The sequence below is a fragment of the Plecotus auritus genome, assembly GCF_963455305.1.
Source record: "Plecotus auritus genome assembly, chromosome: 6".
Classification (NCBI taxonomy): domain Eukaryota; kingdom Metazoa; phylum Chordata; class Mammalia; order Chiroptera; family Vespertilionidae; genus Plecotus; species Plecotus auritus.
Genome location: NC_137773.1, coordinates 153,677,154 through 153,696,537, shown reverse-complemented (window position 1 = coordinate 153,696,537; position 19,384 = coordinate 153,677,154). Strand labels below are relative to the sequence as shown.

At 37.5% G+C, this 19,384-nt stretch overlaps 1 protein-coding gene across 3 annotated transcripts in view; it reads left to right on the top strand.

The window, feature by feature from the left end:
• Window positions 1-19,384, top strand: part of ANKRD28 (ankyrin repeat domain 28) — a 141,849-nt gene that overhangs the window by 28,169 nt on the left and 94,296 nt on the right. Inside the window, exon 2 of one of the 3 annotated variants that reach the window (XM_080673700.1) lies at window positions 9,265-9,337. The exons of the other annotated variants lie outside the window; for them this stretch is intronic. Within the exon in view, the coding sequence (XP_080529826.1) occupies window positions 9,320-9,337 (18 nt within the window). The 5' untranslated portion in view covers window positions 9,265-9,319. The remainder of the gene's footprint in view (window positions 1-9,264; window positions 9,338-19,384) is intronic. 3 annotated transcript variants of the gene reach the window in all.

Here is a 19,384-nt window from a genome sequence, read left to right as displayed (position 1 = left end):
GTTGATTTATATTCTGCCCTTTAGATATTTAAGTAATCCTAATTTTATTTTTCAAAGTTGTAGATTACATTTCCAGTGTTACATTAAGTGTTTTTTAAAGTGTACAATTCAGTGGCACTAAATACATTAACAGTGTTCTACAACTGTTAGTACTATCTAGTTCCACAATGTTTTTATCACCTCCAAAAGAAACCCATTTTCATTAAGCAATTAACTCACCCTCTCTCCCTGCCCTCAGTTTTTAGCAACCACTAAACTTCTTTCTGCCTATATGGATTTGTCTATTCTGGGTATTTCAGATAAATCATCAAAAAAGACTAATTTGTTTAGCGTGTTGTATTTAAATGTAAGGAAATGTACATATTTACATTTTAAAAAATATATTTATCCAAATATTTGACATCTTGTGTGGTTGTGAGGAGTCATGTTAAGGTGGAGAAAATATCTTGTCTGATTCTGGCTAGTTTCATGCTGCTTTATTCAAGTTGCTTTTGGCAGATTTTGAAGAATATACTGTTAAGTTCCCTTTGCTTTTTATAGTAAGCTCACCATTCTAAGAACTCATCAGTTTAGATCAGGGATGGATTAGATTTGGCAATATCTGAACATGTTTCTGGTTGTCACACTTGGGTGGGGGGTATGCTACAGACATCTATGGGTAGAGGCCAGGGATGCTGCTAAGCATCCTACAATGGACAAGACAGGACTCCACAACAATAATTATTTTGCTTAAAATGTTAGTAGTGCTGACTTTGAGAAACTCTGTTTTAGATCTACCACATTTCCTAGGTTCCCTAAATTGGCTGGTATATGTTTTCTGATAAAGTTTAGACCTAAGTTGGACCTAACCACTTTAACTTTTTAAATTTCTTTTTCAAATAGTGTTATGTGTGAGTAGAATCACAAGACGATGTCAATCTAATATTGCATTCTCTCTCTTTTTTTTAAATATCACAATATAATTGATTTTCTTTAGTTAAAAATTTTTAATATAGTTTAATTCTTAAACTTTATCACACAGAGAAGATATAAATGAACCCCTGTGAACTGATTATCCATTTACAACAATTATCAACACTTTTACCATTCCTCAATGTTTTTGGAGTGTTTTAAAGCATATTTGGTATGCGTTATATTTTCTTTGTGTCAGATTCTTTTTAAAGTTAGCTAAAATAATTCTAAACAAACTTTCAACATTGTATATGATTGGTTTCTTAAGTCACCCTCCCTTAAAAAAACCCATGTATTGTTAAAGAAATTCATTTGTTTTGTAGAATTTCCCACATACTAGCTTGACTAATTGTATCCTCATGGTGACCTTTAGCATGTTCCTCTACCCCTTATTTCCTTCCGTAAATTGGTAGATTTAGAAGTGGGATTAGATTATACTCTTTTTTTTTCTAAAGCAAGAATATGTTACATATAATAAGCAGATGTGTACATACATATAGCCACCTACTACCTTATTCTCTGTCATGCATATTATAGGTTGATACTTATGCATATACAACACAAATTTATGTTGCTTCACAGCAGGTGGGCACATGGTGATGGGCTGTTCCATTCTTAGTGATATACTAATCTGTACAAATGTCAGCTGGGTCCATAATATTTCATCCTTTCACCTAATGTTTTCATTGGGGGTTGGCAGAAATGATGATTGTTCTTAAATTATTTTCTCTGCAATACCATGTGACCAAATTAATGTTTTATTTATGAAGCAGTATATCTTGATTATTTGCTGTGTGCCTTTTAGGGCAAGGAATATATTTATTGTATTAACTCAGTTTGGCTAGCACAGTGCTTTGCCCTAAAAATAATTCTACATCTTGGTTCTGAATTAGGATCACAATTTAAAAGTACACATTTCTAGGCCCCACCTCCAGGAAATTGTAATTTAATTGGTCTGTCAACCTTTGAGTTGGAGGGGAAAAGGCTGGCAAAATAAAGTGAATCTACATACCCTTCAGTTTATTTATTTATTTGTCACTGTTCTAAGTAATTCTCATCTTTGGTATGCATCTGGTTCATCTGTGTAGATTTTTGAATTTAATTTTAACAGGCAACCATGGTTCACAATTTAAAAGAAATAAAAAGTGTATAATGTAAAAATTGTCCCTTCCACCTCTAGCCACATCACCCCCAAGTCATCTGGTTTCCCTTAACTATAGCCAACCATTATTTTCTTATTTATCCCTAGAGATTTTTAATATACTAGACCACTGTTGTGCATTTTATTTGCTCTCTCTACCTCCAGTATCTTGAGTTCATTGTACATTAGTATTAAAGAGTACTGGCTGTTTTGTCTTTTATTGTTATATACTCAGTTTCCTGTTGATATCTAAGTTGTACTTTTGCAAATACAAATAACGCTGCAATGAATTACCACCTACTATACTGCAGTTCTGTAGACTTCACAGGTTAAGGATTTGGTCCTCCCCAAGCCTCCTCACTTTAGATATTACCTGCAGCTCCAGGGTTCCCAGGCCACCCACACTTCTGACTAACTGGCTGTAAATTTTGGATTTCCCACTATCCCCTCGGGTTTGATCATTTACTAGAATGACTCCAGGAAGTCAGGAAAGTGATATACTTATGATTACAGTTTTATTAAAAGGACAGAGAATTCAACACCCATAAGGGAGAGAGAGACTCAAGGTGAGGTCTGAGAGGGTTTCAGACTTGAAGTTTCCATGTCCTCTGGAAACTTCAGTGTCAAAATTATTTATTGGGGATTTGATTTATAGGTACTGCATTTATAGACGTGTTGAATTATGACCACAAGATTGAACTCAATCTTTAGCCCCCTCCCCTCCTCGTCAGGAGGTTAGGTGGTCAGGCTAACATCACATAGCTCACAGCCCCAACCCCCTTATCACACGGTGGTTCTTTCCAGCATGGCCAGTTCCAATCTGGGACAATCTAGGGTCCTACAGTGAGTCACCTCATTAGTAAAAACCCAGATACGGTTCTGGGAGCTCAACATGAATAACCAAGACTCCTGTCACTCAGGAAATTCCAAGCGTTTAGAAGCTCACAGGTACCAGGACAAAGACCAGACAACTTCTTTATCATACAACACCTACATATATCATGTGCAAATACATCAGGTTAAATTCCTTTTCCTCTTTCCCCCTTTTTCTTTCACCTTCACATGAAGTTATAATCAAAACCAGATAAAGCTATAACTGAGAAGTCTTTCTCCCACTTTGTGTCACAGGAGTAAAATTTATGCAACCCACTCCAGATTAGTACCCTTGTTTCCCTTGTATCCTTAGTGTTTCTATCCTATGTAATAAAAGAGTAATATGCAAATTAACCATCACTCTGCTACACCCACCAGCCACGCCCACCAGCCAATCAGGAGCAAATATGCAAATAAACCCAACCAAGATGGCTACCGCCACAGAGAGCAGGAGGGAGGCATGGGGTTCCCCGGCAATGGAGGCAGCCAAGCTTTCCGCCTTCCCTTGCCGGCCTAGGCCTCCACTCAAGGCTACAAAGTTTCAATGATAGAAGATACATAAACCCAAACAGAAATGGCGGCAGCCACGGAGCTGGAAAGAGCAGGAGGCTAGGGTTGCCCGTGGCGATGGAGGAAGCCAAGCTTTCTGCACACCCTGGCCGGCCCAGGCCTCCGCTTAAGGCTACAAACTTTCAATTATAGAAGATACATAAATCCCCCCAAAAATGGCTGCTGCCATGGAGCAAGCAGAAGGCTTGGCTCTGCTCCAGGCTACAAAGTTTCAATTGTAGAAGATAAATAAACCCCAGATCCCAGGGCCTTTGCTTGGGTTGCCAGGGGCGTGGCCGGCCTGCAAACCACCACAGGCCCCTCGCCCAGGCCACCCCACGCCCCAAGGAAACCCCCACCCTGATCTGGGACATCCTTCAGGGCAAACCAGCTGGCCCCAATCTGTGCACCAGGCCTCTATCCTATCTAATAAAAGAGTAATATGCAGATTGACCATCACTCCAACGCACAAGATGGCTGCCCCCATGTAGACACAAGATGGCTGCCATAAGATGGCCAGCAGGGGAGGGCAGTTGGGAGGGACCAGGTCTCCAAGGGAGGGCAGTTGTGGGTGATCAGGCCAGCAGGGGAGGGAAGTTAAGAGTGACCAAGGGGGCAGAGGAGGGAAGTTGGGGCGACCAGGCCTGCAGGGAAGGGCAGTTAGGGGTGACCAGGCCTGCAGGGGAGGGCATTTAGGGGAAAACAGGCTGGCAGGGGAGCAGTTAGGCATCAATCAGGCTGGCAGGGGAGTGGTTAGGGGGTGATCAGGCTGGCAGGCAGAAGCAGTTAGGGGCAATCAGGAAGGCAGGCAGGCGAGCAGTTTGGAGCCATCAGTCCTGGATTATCAGAGGGATGTCCGACTGCCCACCAGGATCGGGCCTAAACGGGCAGTCGGACATCCCTCGAAGGGTCCCAGATTGGAGAGGGTGCAGACGGGGCTGAGGGTCACCCCCCTCCCCGTGCACGAATTTCGTGCACCGGGCCTCTTGTATGCAAATAAAAGCAAATACAAATGTCTTTCTCTTACTTGCTTACACAAAAGGTAGCATACAATATAGACCATTATATAACTTGCTTTTAACACTTAAAAATATATCCTGGAAATGTATTTAAGAGACATTTGTGTTTTCTTTTTTATGAATTATTTGTTTCTATTTTTTTTGCCTACTTTGCTAATGGATTGGGTTTTTCCCTTTTCTTATGTTTGTCATTTGTTTCATTTTGTGGTTTTATTTCTTCACTGTAAGAAATTTAATATTTTTAAATTTATGAAAAATTTTTATGTCTTTTCAATTTTTGTCTTCCATATTATGAGATTATGTTTTAAAAACGTGTGTGGCTTCTTCAAATACGTTTATAATTTTTCTCTTTGTATTAAGGCATTATTTATTTATTTGGTTTTATTTTGTGTTTTTTTAAAAATATATTTTTATTGATTTCAGAAAGGAAGGGAGAGGGAGAGAGAGACAGAAACATCAATGATGAGAGAGAATCATTGATCAGCTTCCTCCTGCATGCCCCACACTGGAGATTGAGCTCACGACCCAGGCATGTGCACTGACCTCCTGATTCATAGGTCAACACTCAACTACTGAGCCACACCAGTCAGGCAAGGTGTAATTTAGATAATAGTAAAATTTACTCTTCTTAGTGTACAGTTTTGTGAGCTTTTACAAATGCATGTAGTCATGCAATGACCACCACAATCAAAATACAGAACACTTCCATTACCCTAAGATCTGCTGTGCCCTTTATATTTATCCCCTTCCCGGATGGGCAGCTCCTACCAACTGCTTATTTCTTTGCTGTCCTTAAGGTTTTTTGCCTTTTGCAGAAGAAATAGAATTGTTCAGTATGTAGCTTTTCACTTAGCATATAATGTATTTAAGATTCGTCCATGTTGTTGGTGTGTTCAGATTTTGGTTTCTTTTCTATTAACTGAGTAGTATTCTGTTATATGGATTTATTATCACAGTACATTTTTCCTTTCTCTAGTTGAGGGATATTTGGGTTGTATCCAGGTTTCGGAGATTACAAATAAAGCCAGTATACTAGTAAATGTTCATATACAAATTTTTGCTGAGTTTGAGTTTTTATTTTATTGGGTTAATATTCTAGGTGTAGGATTATTTGGTTATATATAAACTGTATGAATAACTATAAGCAACTGTAAATTGTTTTTTAAAGGGGCTGTACCATTTTGAGGGTGCTATTATAAATGCTACTCCTTCTAACTTTTTTACTTCCATTCCTTGGTAGTATGTTGAAATATATTATGAGTTTGTTAAATTTACTTATTAGTTCTGGCAACTTTTTTGGAGATTCCATGGGATTTCATACATAGACATTGATGTCTGCTAACAGAGTCAGTTTTATTTATTTTTTCCAAATTGTTATTTCTTATAGCCCTATAGGACTTTCAATATGATACTGAATAGGAGAGGAGTGAGAGTAGACCATTCCTACCTTGTTTCTCATCTTAGGGAGAAATCAGTCATTAGTTTCCTAGTACTTTTATGTTTCTTTAAACTCATACATCTCAGTATAGTGATTACTGAGCAAAGGAATTCTATTTAACTTTATTTTCCAGGTAGCTTCCAGTTTTCCTGATATCATTCATCATTGACTAGTATACCTTATGATTTCTAATGCACTATATGTGGGTCTCTCTCTCTCTCTCTCTCTCTCTCTCTCTCTCTCTCTCTCTCTCTCTCTCTCTCTCTCTCTCTCTCTCCCCCCTATCAAAGCATTTATTGCACTGCTTGGCGGTTTACATTTTATTTATCTTTCTCCCTTACTAGAAGATGGGTATTTTGAGGGGAATAAGAAATGGTACCTGCCCTTAAGGAACTTACGTTGTGAATAACTGGTATTAGGTTGGACCATGTGAAGTTGCTGATGTTAATTTTTAACCTGTGAAATCTAGTATCTTCTTGACATAAACAGAAAAACAAGAAAATGAAGCCCTGCCGGTGTGGTTCAGTTGGTTAGAGCATCGTCCCTTGTACTGGAAGGTCATGGGTTGGATTCCCGGTCAGGACACATGCCCAAGTTGTAGGTTTGATCCTTGGATGAGGTGCCTACGGGAGGCAACTGATCAATGTATCTCTCTCACATCAATGTTTCTTTCTTTCCCTCTCTCATTGTATCTTTCTCACATCAATGTTTCTCTCTCCCTTCCTCCCTCCTTTCCTCTCTCTCCCTCCCTCCCTCTCTCTTTTTCTCTCCTCCACTCCCTTCCTTCCTCTCTTAAAAAAAAAAAGAAAATGCAAATTCTCTTCTAATAAGATCCTATCATCAGTATGAGAAATGTTCTTGCATGACATTGTTCATCGCTGTTGTGTGCTAATAATTAATAAGCAGAGCCATAGAGCTGGATATACTGATGTAAATGGGATACATCCCCTTCTCACTGTGGAAGACTGGGTCTTTACAGTATTCAAATGTGCTTAACAGTATGGTTAATCTGTCAGTGTATGCACAAATTTAGTTTCAGTTTTAATTCACTCCTAATTCTAGCCCCTGCTTTTTTTTTTTTTTTTTTTTTTTTTAACATCTTGGACTATAACACACTTTGGCAATGATTTCTATAAATAAGTTACTGAGACGTTTGACATACTTTGTTGTGTGATAATTCTGTGAAAAGATACTCTAAGTACACTTTTCAGTTTGATGTAATTCAATTATTTTAGTCGCTTAATACTTTGGGGGGGTTTAATAAAAAGAGTAGTAAATTAAAGGCACCAAATATTTTTCCTTTTGAAATAACTTGATATTTCAAAAGAAGAGAAAGAAGACATTAAGGCAATCATTCAAAAAATAAAAGTCTTGTATTTTCTTCTAATATTTTTGTGTGGTTATTTTTTATTGTAAATTATATGTAGAGGGAAACTATACTTTTTTTGTATTATATATATATTTATGTAATATTTAGGTTTTCAAGCTGGTCTTTTACTACCCCATATTACAAATCTGGGAAAAGGGATATATGAGAGATTTTGTGTGAGCCTCATGAAGCTAGAAATTATTCCTCTTTATTGCTGTACTTAGCCCATAAGTAGTTATTAGCAAATGATTATTGAATAAGTTATTCATGGGGGTAGGAAGCCAGGCCAGCTGGAGTTGGTTAGAGTAAGAAAATGTAATTTTTACATGATACACATACACACACACACACACACACACACACACACACACACACACACACACACACGGGTGGGCAAAATTAGGTTTACAGTTATGAAACAGTTTATTCTTGTTTTATTATTATTGTATTTTTATTATTAACCTACTTTTGCCCACCCCTCTATGTGTGTGTGCATCAGTACAAATGAAACTTTTGCAATTACTTTTTTTATAAACATCAAGATCACAGTTTTTCAGATAATTAAATTGTGAATGCTATAGTAACACAAGGCTATTATTTTCAATCAGTTAATTAGAATTTGCTCATGATATTGTTATGAGTTTGACTATTAACGTAAGATTTAACTATTAACTATTAAAACCTATAAAGCTTCATTTTTCATTTGAAACTCTTATTTAAAATACATGACTCAGGGAAGACTAACTTTATATTGGTAATAATATAACAAATAGAAGTGCTTGGCAAATTTACTTCCTTTTGTATTTGCTGCCACCAAATGGCAAATTAATAAAATTACTGTCTGTTACATTAATATATGGTAGTAATAAAAGTAATGGCCCATTAATATTTTTTATGAGGTTAATTTGTTCATACAGAGTTTTGACAAGAGGAGAAGAACAAATTTAATATGTTTAGAATCGTAGCTACCCACCAGAGTGGACAGGATGGTTTCTATCTTCTAACATACTGGAAAGGCATATTAGAACACAGCAATAATCACATTGACAAAGATAGTAAAAACTGGTGATTCTTGCAGACTAAGGTTGATGGCATGCTCTATACAGGGAATTTAATTCTGACATTTGTTCTTTATAGGCCATTGCACCTGAGAATTAGGGTTCCAAAATATTTTAGGCCTAATTTTATTTACTTGAAGGCAATCCATTTTACTAAAAATAACTGTTGGGATAAGATTCTGGAAAAATTATTATATAAGAAAAAAATAGGAGCAACCCAAATGTTTAATCTTAGGAAATTGGTTAAATACAGTAACATAATACTTTTAAATATAGTGTATATATAATCGTTGAAAGTGTTTTGGGAAAGTCCACATTGTCAGGTGGAGGAAGATGGGGAGAACAAGTTACTAAACAGTAATTATCACTTTTTTTTTTTTAAGTACAATATCTCTCTTTGGGAGATATTGTGATTTCTTTATATATTACTAAAATGAACATGTTTTAAATACTCAGAAATTATATAGATTGAATATTTTATACTTTGTCGATAGTTTCTTAGGTTAAGACACCCCCATGGAATTATTTGATTATTATAGTGAATATATTTGAATAGTTCTTTTTAAAAATATGAAAATATTGTGTTGTTAGCAATTCTAGGACTCAAACCCCACTTTTGAGTCTCTTCTGAGAATACAGTAAGGATTGGTTCATACATAAAGAAAACTTTTTTAAAAAACTATGTCTTATTATACAGATTAATAATATTTTTTCTTGATAGAAGGGTAAGACCAAGTTCAGAATTAGTAAGATTTTTAATATTATCCAATAATTCAATGTTTAGAGGTACTAGTTATTTTTATAACATAGCCCTTCGTTTCTAGTGTCAGCATATTCTTGCTTTTGATATCTGTTTTCTGCTACAGGCCTGAGAGTGGAATTGAAACAATACAACTACTGCTTCCACCAGAGGAAAATAGTATGGGGATTCCTATTATGGTAGGTTATTTTCCAGTGGTCTCTCTGCAGTAATATAGGCAGCTCTTGTGATTTATTAGTTTGTTGCTATTTATGCCTCCTCATAACTTAAACTTTGCTTTTATACATATGTGTATGTGAAAAATATTTAGTATAAGCTAAAATCCTTTGTTGTAGACTTGTTTATACCAGGTGTACCGGTTAATAATGCGGATTTTGTAATCAAAGAAAACACAGTAATTTCAAGAGAAACATCAAAAGTGCTTTATTCAAAGTAATGTCCATCACTAGCTACACATTTCCCCATCTTTCAGGTAATTTGTGGATACCGTCCCAATAAAACTTTTCTTGTTTTGAGGCAAACCATTCAGAGACCCAATTTTCCACTTCTTCATATGTTTTGAAATGCTGCTCAGAAAGTGCGTGTGCCATCGATCGGAACAAGTGGTAATCTGAAGGAGCAAGGTCTTGTGAATACAGCGGGTGGATTAATACTTCCCAGGCAAGATCTTTTAATGTGTCTTTAACTTGTTTTGAAGTGTGTGATGGTACATCATCCTGAAGCAAAATTACTTCGCTGTGTCTTCTGGAACATTCTGGTAGTTTCATGATCAAAGTGTGGTTCAGATTGATTATTTGTTGTTGGTAGCGATCAGTATTAATGGTTTCACCTGGTTTTAGAAGCTCATAATACACCACACCTTCCTGATCCCACCAAACGCAGAGCATTGTCTTCTTTCCAAACCGATTTGGCCTTGCAGTCGATGTGATGGTTGACCTGGACCAACCCATGATTTTGTGCATTTGGGATCCTCAAAATAAATCCACTTTTCATCGCCAGTCACAATTCAATGCAAAAAAAGACTTTCTTTCGTGCTGTTGAAGCAACATTTTACTGATGAACTTGCATGCATTCATATAAGAATAACCAACGGATGCAAAACATTGCGGGGTGAGGGCATGTATGGGAGTGGGGTGGGGGGCAATGGTAAGATATGTACACATATAATACCTTAATAAAACAAAAACAGAAAACAAACAAACATTTTACTGATGACTTTTTGGTTTTCTATTTGTCTTTCGTTCAGTTGATGTGGCACCCATTTTCCTCCTTTAAAGTCTTTCCCATTGCTTGTAAATGATTGGAAATTGTTTTTTTTTTTTTTTTTTGCTGAGCAACATTTAATCTTTCTGCAAGTTGTTTTTGAGTTTGACACACATCTTCATCCAAAATGCTTGTAATTGCCAAAACCGGTTTGGCTCAGTGGATAGAGCATCAGCCTGCGGACTGAAAGGTCCCAGGTTCGATTCCGGTCAAGGGCATGTAACTTGGTTGCGGACACATCCCCAGTAGGAGGTGTGCAAGAGGCAGCTGATCGATGTTTCTCTCTCATCGATGTTTCTGACTATCTATCCCTCTTCCTTCCTCTCTGTAAAAAATGAATAATAATATATATATTTTTAAAAAATGCTTGTAATTGTTGGTCTTCAAACTTTTTTGGTTGACCTGGACGTTCTTGTCTTTCACATCGAAATCATCACTTTTAAAGGGTTTAAACCAGCGTTCACAAGTATCTTGAAATGGAGCATGTTCACCATAAGCTTCCCAAAGTATTCAGCAGCACTTTTCTTCAAAATAAAGTAATGAATTAAAACTTCCCGCAAATGCTCTTTTTTTGGCACAAAATTCGACATTTTTAAGTGTAAAAATATCTATGATGTTAACACCTTCAGCAAATTTGACATATGAAGTTTTGAAGCTTGTTGTCAATACAACAAAATAGCATACATATCAAATCGCATATATATCAACATATGTGTAACTCCATCTATTGAAAAAAATCCGCATTATTAACCGGTACCCCTAGTAAGTGTGGTAGGCCATGTATTTCTGGAAAACTTAATAAGATAGATTTTCAGTGGAGGGTGCTTAAAATCTAATTTAAAATCTATAGCATACATATAGAAAGTTTCTGTAGAAAGGAAGAAACTATAACCCAGCTGGCAACCTACTGTACTTTTTGTTAAATATTTTTTTATCCAAATGGTAATGCCATTTGATATTAACTAGGCTTCATGCAAAGATATTTCAAAACAAAAAATCACTTATTGGGGTTTTCGTTGTTTTTTTTTTTTTTTGGTTATAATTTGTTTTTAATTAAATTAAACTTTTTAAAAGAAGGACATGATAAGAAAGCTGTTGTGTTGAAAGCTGAAAGATTTTATCCATCTTTATTTTGGGAGGAGGGGAGCTGATTATTGGGGAAAACATTATTTACTAGGTTTTCTTGAAACAGGTATAATTTCTGTCATTAAAGATTAATAGTTTCTAGAAATTCTTAATTGTGTATGAATTAGCCAACTGTGAATCTTTACCTGGCCTTTCAGGGTTGTCTACCAAATTTAAAAAGAACAACAACTCATATGATGCCACTCATTTGTTGTTACCTTGAATGGCTTTCACCAACTAGAATTCCATTGGACATTCACCCCCACACCTTTTTTCTCTTCTTTATAAACTGTTTTCCTAACCTGGCTCAATTAAGGCTTTGGATGAATATTGAAATATTATTATCCTAAATCAATTAAGCATTTGGGTAATGGGTGGGCAAGTCAGAAAAAGAAAAGTTGAACTTAAGATAATAAGAATAACATTTGATTGGGAAAATGGTAACAAATAGCAGACATAGTCAACATCATATTTTGCCCATTTTTTTTTCTTTCCTGGAAATGTGTGTTGGAGACCAGGTAGAGGCACAAATTCAATTACTTTTGCTGTGATTGCTTTCTAAGTTGTAATTTTCATCTTTTACCACTGGATGGTGTATTTGCATTGGTTTCTGCAAATTTTCTAAATTCACATAAGGGCCCTGATCGGTTTGGCTCAGTGGATAGAGCATCGGCCTGCGGACTGAAGGGTCCCGGGTTCGATTCCGGTCAAGGGCATGTACCTGGGTTGCAGGCACATCCCCAGTGGGAGGTGTGCAGGAGGCAGCTGATCGATGTTTCTCATCGATGTTTCTAACTATCCTCTCCCTTTCCTCTCTGTAAGAAATCAATAAAAAAAATATTAAAAATAAATAAATTCACATAAGGAATCATTTTAAAATCCATCACTTAGAATAGTGAAATTAACATAGTGGTATATAGATGGGCAAATTAAAACTAGTGAAGCATAACTATCATTTAGATATAATATGCAATAATTATTTTTAAAAAGATAAATCCTTGTATATGAAATGGTTAAGAGCTATATACCTGACTATATTTCCTAATACAATCTTTAATCTACCACCCTAGAAACAGTTTAGATGTTTTGGTTATTTAGGTCAAGCATGTCATACTCGCAACCCACAGGCCGCATGCCTCGTTTATTTGGCCTGTGTTAGCCTTTGAGTTTGATATGCTTGATTTAGGTGGTACTATAATTTAAACGACATCTAAATAAAACACAACTTCTTAATTAGTAGTGTTAGAAAAAAATACAGATAGCTCAGGTTTTTAAAGTTGTCCTTGATGAACATTCTCTCTTTCTCCTAGCCAGTAGGAGAAACTCCTCTCATTGAAGCCTTTTATTTCACAGATAATATTCAAATTCTTTTTTGGCTAGTTAACAAGTGACTTTAAAATATATATATATATATATATATATATATATATATATATATATATATATATATATATATATATTTTATTGATTTCAGAGAGGAAGAGGGAGAGAAAGATAGACATATCAATGATGAGAGAGCGTCATTGATTGGCTGCCTCCTGCACAACCCCTACTGGGGATTGAGCCTGCAACCTCGAAATGTGCCTTGACCTGGAATCAAACCGTGACCTCTGGTTCATAGGTCATGAGCCATGCCAGCTGGGCACCAAATGACTTTTTTTTTTTTCAAATTAATTTATTTTTATTGTCTAAAGTTTTACATGTCTCCTTTTTCCCTGATTGACACCCCCCCCCCCCCAGCCATTCCCACCCGCGAGGGCAAGTGCCCACCACCCCAGTGTCTATGTCCATTGGTTATGCTAATATGCATGCATACAAGTCCTTTGGTAATTATGCTTGAATGAATTATTTTTTTTATAATATGTATATATATTTTATTGATTTTAGAGAGGAAGGAAGAGGGAGAGATAGAAACATCAATGATGAGAGAGAGTCATTGACCAGCTGCCTCCTTCATGCCCCCCACTGGGGACCGAGCCCACAACCCAGGCATGTGCCCTTGACTGGAATCGAACCTGGGACCCTTCAGTCCACAGGCTGATGCTCTATCCACTGAGCCAAACCAGCTAGGGCGATGCTTGAATGAATTAAATACCTTAGTCTGTAAAGTTCATTTGGGATTTCAAAAGGTTGTGGAGATCCCCATTCAAGGAAATAATAATCTGATATAATAAATCATGCACTTATATTTTAAAGGGCAAATCAAGTATGGAGTCTGGAACATCAGTTTCTCCTAACACTTTCTCTGAGGCCATCTTTCTGCAATTTAGTGTCATTTCCTTTTCTGTTCTTTGAAGGATTATTTATAGAAAAATAAAGTTATACAAACAAACATTTAAAATTACACCTTCTTGTAGTCTGCTCTTCACTAGCTATCTGATGGTTTTTGAGGTATGAATTTAGAGGCTGTTGTAACCTAGCAAGTTTAAATTTTCAACAGCCTTGTTCTGTTAAATACCCAACTATTCTAGGTTCTCTTGAGCTGTGGATTAAATGACAGGTTTGCCTCGTAACAGGGAGTTTTCATCTCTGAGTGTTCAAGTTTTGGTCCTAACTCTTAGTACGTATTGGAATGTGAACTTTTGTCATATAACCTCTCCAGGACTTATTTTTCTTAACTGTAAAGTAGTGATTAAGCTTAGCAAATTATGATTAAGGAGTGGTGTTGCTAAAAAACAAACACAAATGTGTAGACCTCTGAAGAAACGAACAAATTACTCATGATCCTGCCACTGATTTAACTCATCTACTGTTGTTGCTGAAGACAAGGCAGTGGTAGATGTCTTCAATAAAGTGTACTTTAATAAAATTTAGTTGACTAAGTAAAAGCTAGCAAATAGCATTTTATGTATGATATATAAAAGTAATTGGTGGTATAGAGAATTGTTAATCAGGACTCTTGGTTACAAATGACAGATATCACAACTCAAAGTAGCTTAAACACAAAAGGAAATTTATTGGTCAGGTGATAGGAGTGGTCAGGCAAAGCTAGATCCAGAACTTGGTGATAGTGGATTCTCCATCATCCCCCTCACCTTTTTAAACTTTGCCGTTTTTCCTCTTACAGGAGGCAGTTTAGCTTACATTGTTCTTACTTATAATCCCAAAAGAAAAGAGATTATCTTTCCCATAGCCTAGGTAGGAAAGCAAGTCCTGAGGAAGACCCTGAGGAAGGCTGTGAGTGTGTGTTCTTACTGGAACTAGACATAGGGCTAGGAGTAGGTAGGTGGTACTCTGGCCAGTCCTGGGCCTCTTATATATGTCTGGATCAGATGTACTCCATAAAGAAAGAGATTCTTGTGAAATAACCTATGTTTGCTACTAGGCTGGATAGAAATAGAGAAAGGAGAGCCAAGAGTTGAGATGAGGTGGTTTTGATAACTCATGTGAAGACTGAAGTGAGTCTGAACTCGGTCACTATGAGGGAAGAGAGAGTTCAGGAAAAGTTTTGGTAAAATTCCTAGAACTTGGTGCCTAACTAGAAGTGGGAGATGAAGTAAGGTAAGGCTTTCAGATAATTATTTTTATGTTCTAGGTCCTGTATATTGGTGGTGCCATTACTATTAGCCAGCCTAGGAATTTCAGAAAAAGAACACTTTGGGGAACTGGATTAGAGGTGATAAAGTGAATCCTGACATGCTGAATCTGAGATAATACGGAATATGCAGGTAAAATGGCCTACTGAGCATTTGGAAGTTGAGTCTGTAGGTTAGGACTGGAAATAAAGACTTGGAAGTATCACATAGTTAATGGATAATACTATGGAAATAGATGAGATTGTCTAGAAAGAGATTGTAGTACTGGCTTTCCTTGCAGTAAAAAATGAGCTGAAAGGAAAGCTAGTATTTAAATACAGGTGACTGAAGAAAAGCCAAGTAAAAGGGGGCCAAAGAAGAAGGTGGGGAAAAATAGATGATACTTTTATGGAGGTAGCAAGAAGAGCGTTGGTATCCAATAGTGTACAGTAGTTGAGGAAAATGAGGATTTTTCAGTAGGTAATCCTTGGTGATCTTAGAGCAGTTTCGGAATGGTGAGTATGGAAGTCAGATTGCAGTAGGTGAAACAAGTAATAAATGGAGTGGTAGCTTGTTAGGGAGGCAGAGACGTTTTCTGTAGGCCAGGAGGAAGGAACAGAGATAGCAGTAAGGGATAAATCAAAGTGATATAAGAAAAGAGTCAGAATTGATAAATGTAAGGTCTGTAAGAAGATGGAAATATTTTTTAATAAACTTACTTTTTCCTCTGTGAATACAAGCTCTTCCCGTCAGATTGTGAAGTCATTGAGGTTTGTACCTGGCATGTTAAAACGTGCTTGGCCCAGGCTCACTTGATTGGAGCATTGTCCCATATACCAAAAGGTTGTGGGTTTGGTTCCCAGTCAGGGCACATACTCAGGTTGCGGGTTTGAACCCTGGTGATGCTTCTCTATCACCGATGTTTCTCTCTCTCTCTCCCCCTCTTCCCCCATCCCCCCAACGTCCCTCCCTTCCTCCCTCTCCCCCTCTCTCCCTCCTGATTCCGTTCTCTGTAAAATCAATTTTAAAAACATATGCATATCCTTGGGTGAGGATTAAACAAACAAACAAAATATGTGCTTAATAAATGATCAGGGAATGAAATATCAGAGGGGAAAAGTTGAAAATACAAACAAATATGTTTAGAAGTAAATCAGAAGGAAGTTGAAGGAATTCATCTTTGTTGTCCTCTTTCTCTGAGAAGTAGAATGCCAAGAGATAATGCCTCCCCGCTTACTTACCTTAAAATATTTTTTATGAGACTAGATGTGAAAGCATTCTTAAAGTAGGAAATACTCCTACAAATGGAAGGAAGTAATACTTTCCATTTCTGGCATCTTAATTTTGAAAGGGACTTCAAATCAGATGATACTCTGTTTTTGACAACTCAGAAATCCCATATGCTTCCTTAACAACTGCTAATTTAACTTCTCTTAGGTGTGTGATGTGTGGGAAGAGCCAGCTTTGGAGACAGATGGGCCTGGATTAGAATCCAGTTTTCTCCATTTCTTAGCCATGTGGTTTTTTTCAGTATTTGACTTGTCCAGCCAGATTTTTATCTGTTGAAATTATGATTTAAAACTACTTCGCAGGCAAGTTGTTACAACTGACTACACATAAAGTGCATAGAACCATCAGGTATTTAAATTGGCTGGGATGAATGTTCATCCCTGCCCCACATGAGCAGCCAACCTTGTTCCATCTTCAGGTAAAATAATGCTAGATAAAGGTACTATCTTATATTGAACCAGATTTCATCTTCCTGCTTGTTATTTATTGTTCATTGATCCTACTTCTTTTTTAAAAAATTGACTTGAGAGAGAGAGAGAGAGAGAAACATAGATTTGTTGTTCCACTTATTTATGCATTCATTAGTTGCTGCTTGTATGTGCCCTGACTGGAGATGGATCCTGCAACCGTGGCATATCAGGACAACGCTCTGAGTTACCCGGCCAGGGCCTATTGATCCTAATCCTTATCTCCAGAACTATGCAATTTGGTATTGCTTCACAATGACAGCACTTCAAATATTTTAAAGCTGTCATATTCCACCTGACTCCTTTTCAGACAAAGTACTTTAAGCTTCATTGACACTTAGGACGTGGTTTTTAGATCCACCCTCATCCTACCCTCTTTTAATGTGTTCTCATCTCAATACTCTGGATGCAGTCTGACTTATGTCTAGTCATTAGCCTTACTTTTCCTAGAAGAGAAAAGTGAGATTATTAGGAAACATTTTTGAGATAAAGCCTTTGTTTTTTTGTTGTTGTTTTTAAATATATTTTATTGATTTTTTTTTTTTTTTTTTTTACAGAGAGGAAGGGAGAGGGATGGAGAGTTAGAAACATCAATGAGAGAGAAACATCGATCAGCTGCCTCCTGCACACTCCCCACCGGATATGTGCCCGCAACCAAGGTACATGCCCCTGACCGGAATCGAACCTGGGACCCTTGAGTCCACAGGCCGACGCTCTATCCACTGAGCCAAACCGGTCAGGGCATAAAGCCTTTGTTTTAATTAAAGTGTAATTTCATTATTTAATATTCTAAGGTATACTAATCTCATTTATCAGTGGCATTTATCAAATGATTGTCTTTAATCTGCTTTAAGGTAAATTACTGATGACTGATTTTTTTTCCCTTTAAAAAAAAAAAATCTCAAGAGTCCTCAAAGTATTGTTCAGTACTTGTGTGTAGAGATTAATTCATAATGATGGGAAAATTAATCTATTGAAATAAAATGCCAATGTTTAATTTTTCAGTGTAGTACAAGCATGTCAAACTCAAAGGCTAATACGGGCCAAATAAACGAGGCATGCGGCCCATGGGCCACGAGTTTGACATGCTTGGTGTAGTACATAACAACTGTTGGTTGCCTGCTCACTGGCCATAAACTGCTTCCTTCCTTGCAGGCCTCAGTTTTGTTTGAATGCCCACCTCTATCCCACAGGACTTGGAGAAATCCCTGATAGTGTAAGTTAATTGTGGTAATCCTACTCTGCTTAGTAGTGATTTGTTTAGAAAGGGACGTGTGCCAACTATGATCACATGCCAGGGAAAGTCCCCCTTCTACTGCACAATATGTGTCTGACATGATGCCTTGAAGTTTGTCAGGTATCATGTGACTGTGAAGGGAATTGTCCTGAGGTTCATGCTGAATCTGATACAGAAAAGCTAGAAGGAGCCTAGGTGTCCTTATGTGATATCATTGGATAACTGAATCAGCCATTTTAGAGCCACCTTATTTCACTTCATGTCATTTATGATGATAAATCTATTGTTTAAATCAATTGAGGGTAACATGCTATTTTAGTTTAGTTTAGGATAGCACTAATAGTAAAAAGCAAACATTTAATAATCTGTTATGCAGAAAAGTAGACACTTTGTGGAAAGCCCATCATCATGTAAAGATGAACCTTATAATTTTAAAATCACATTAGAATTATATTGGGGTCAAAAGTTTTATAGGTATTCTCCCAATACGTACTGAATGTTCTGATTGTGAACAAAGCAGACAAAAAGTTCTGTAATATAAAATGAAATAGGTTTAACTACCCTAGTTAGTCAATAATGAGCTAGTAATTAATTCTGACAGCCACCCTTTTTTCCATTTAAGAAGTTAAAAATTGACTACAGCTAAAGGAAATGACATTGTTTTACTCTGAAGTAACTAAGTTATAAGCATAGCTTTTTACAAGTTTATCAAGGGCATTAAAATCTACAAATTTCATACCCGAAATATGTTTAAAATACCTTTTCCTTATTTCAACAATAGCAATTGACAAAACTTGATAATTTTAGATAGAATCTATACCAATAAAAGGGTAATATGCTAATTAGACCGTATGTCCTTCTGGACAAAGCTGCAGCAGCTGCGAGGGCCAAGGGCCGGTGTCGCGGGAGAGGCAGGGCAGAGCCAGTGGGCCTGGGCCGGTCCCACCTTCCATCCACAGAGGCGGGCGTTGGGAGAGGCAGGGTAGCGCCAGATGCGGCCCATCCTTCCACAGAGGTGGTGATAGGAGAGGCGGGGCAGCCTGCAGTCTTGGAGCCTCCACAGAGGCTGGATGGGGTGTGACTGTGGTGCCTCAACCTCCCACAGCCCCTCCCACAGCCGACCTGGCCCCAGATGGCCCCTACACACACAAGGGGGCGGGGCCAGTGCTAAGAAGCAAGGGCCAAGTGTCGGCAGCCCCGGCAACTGGCTTTGGCAGCAGCAGTGGGGTGGTGGGGGTGGCGCCTTCCCCTGATCCTCCCGGTCGCCTCCCGCAGAGGGAGGCCAACTGGCCTAAGCTGTCAGTAGGACATCCCCTGAGGGCTCCCAGA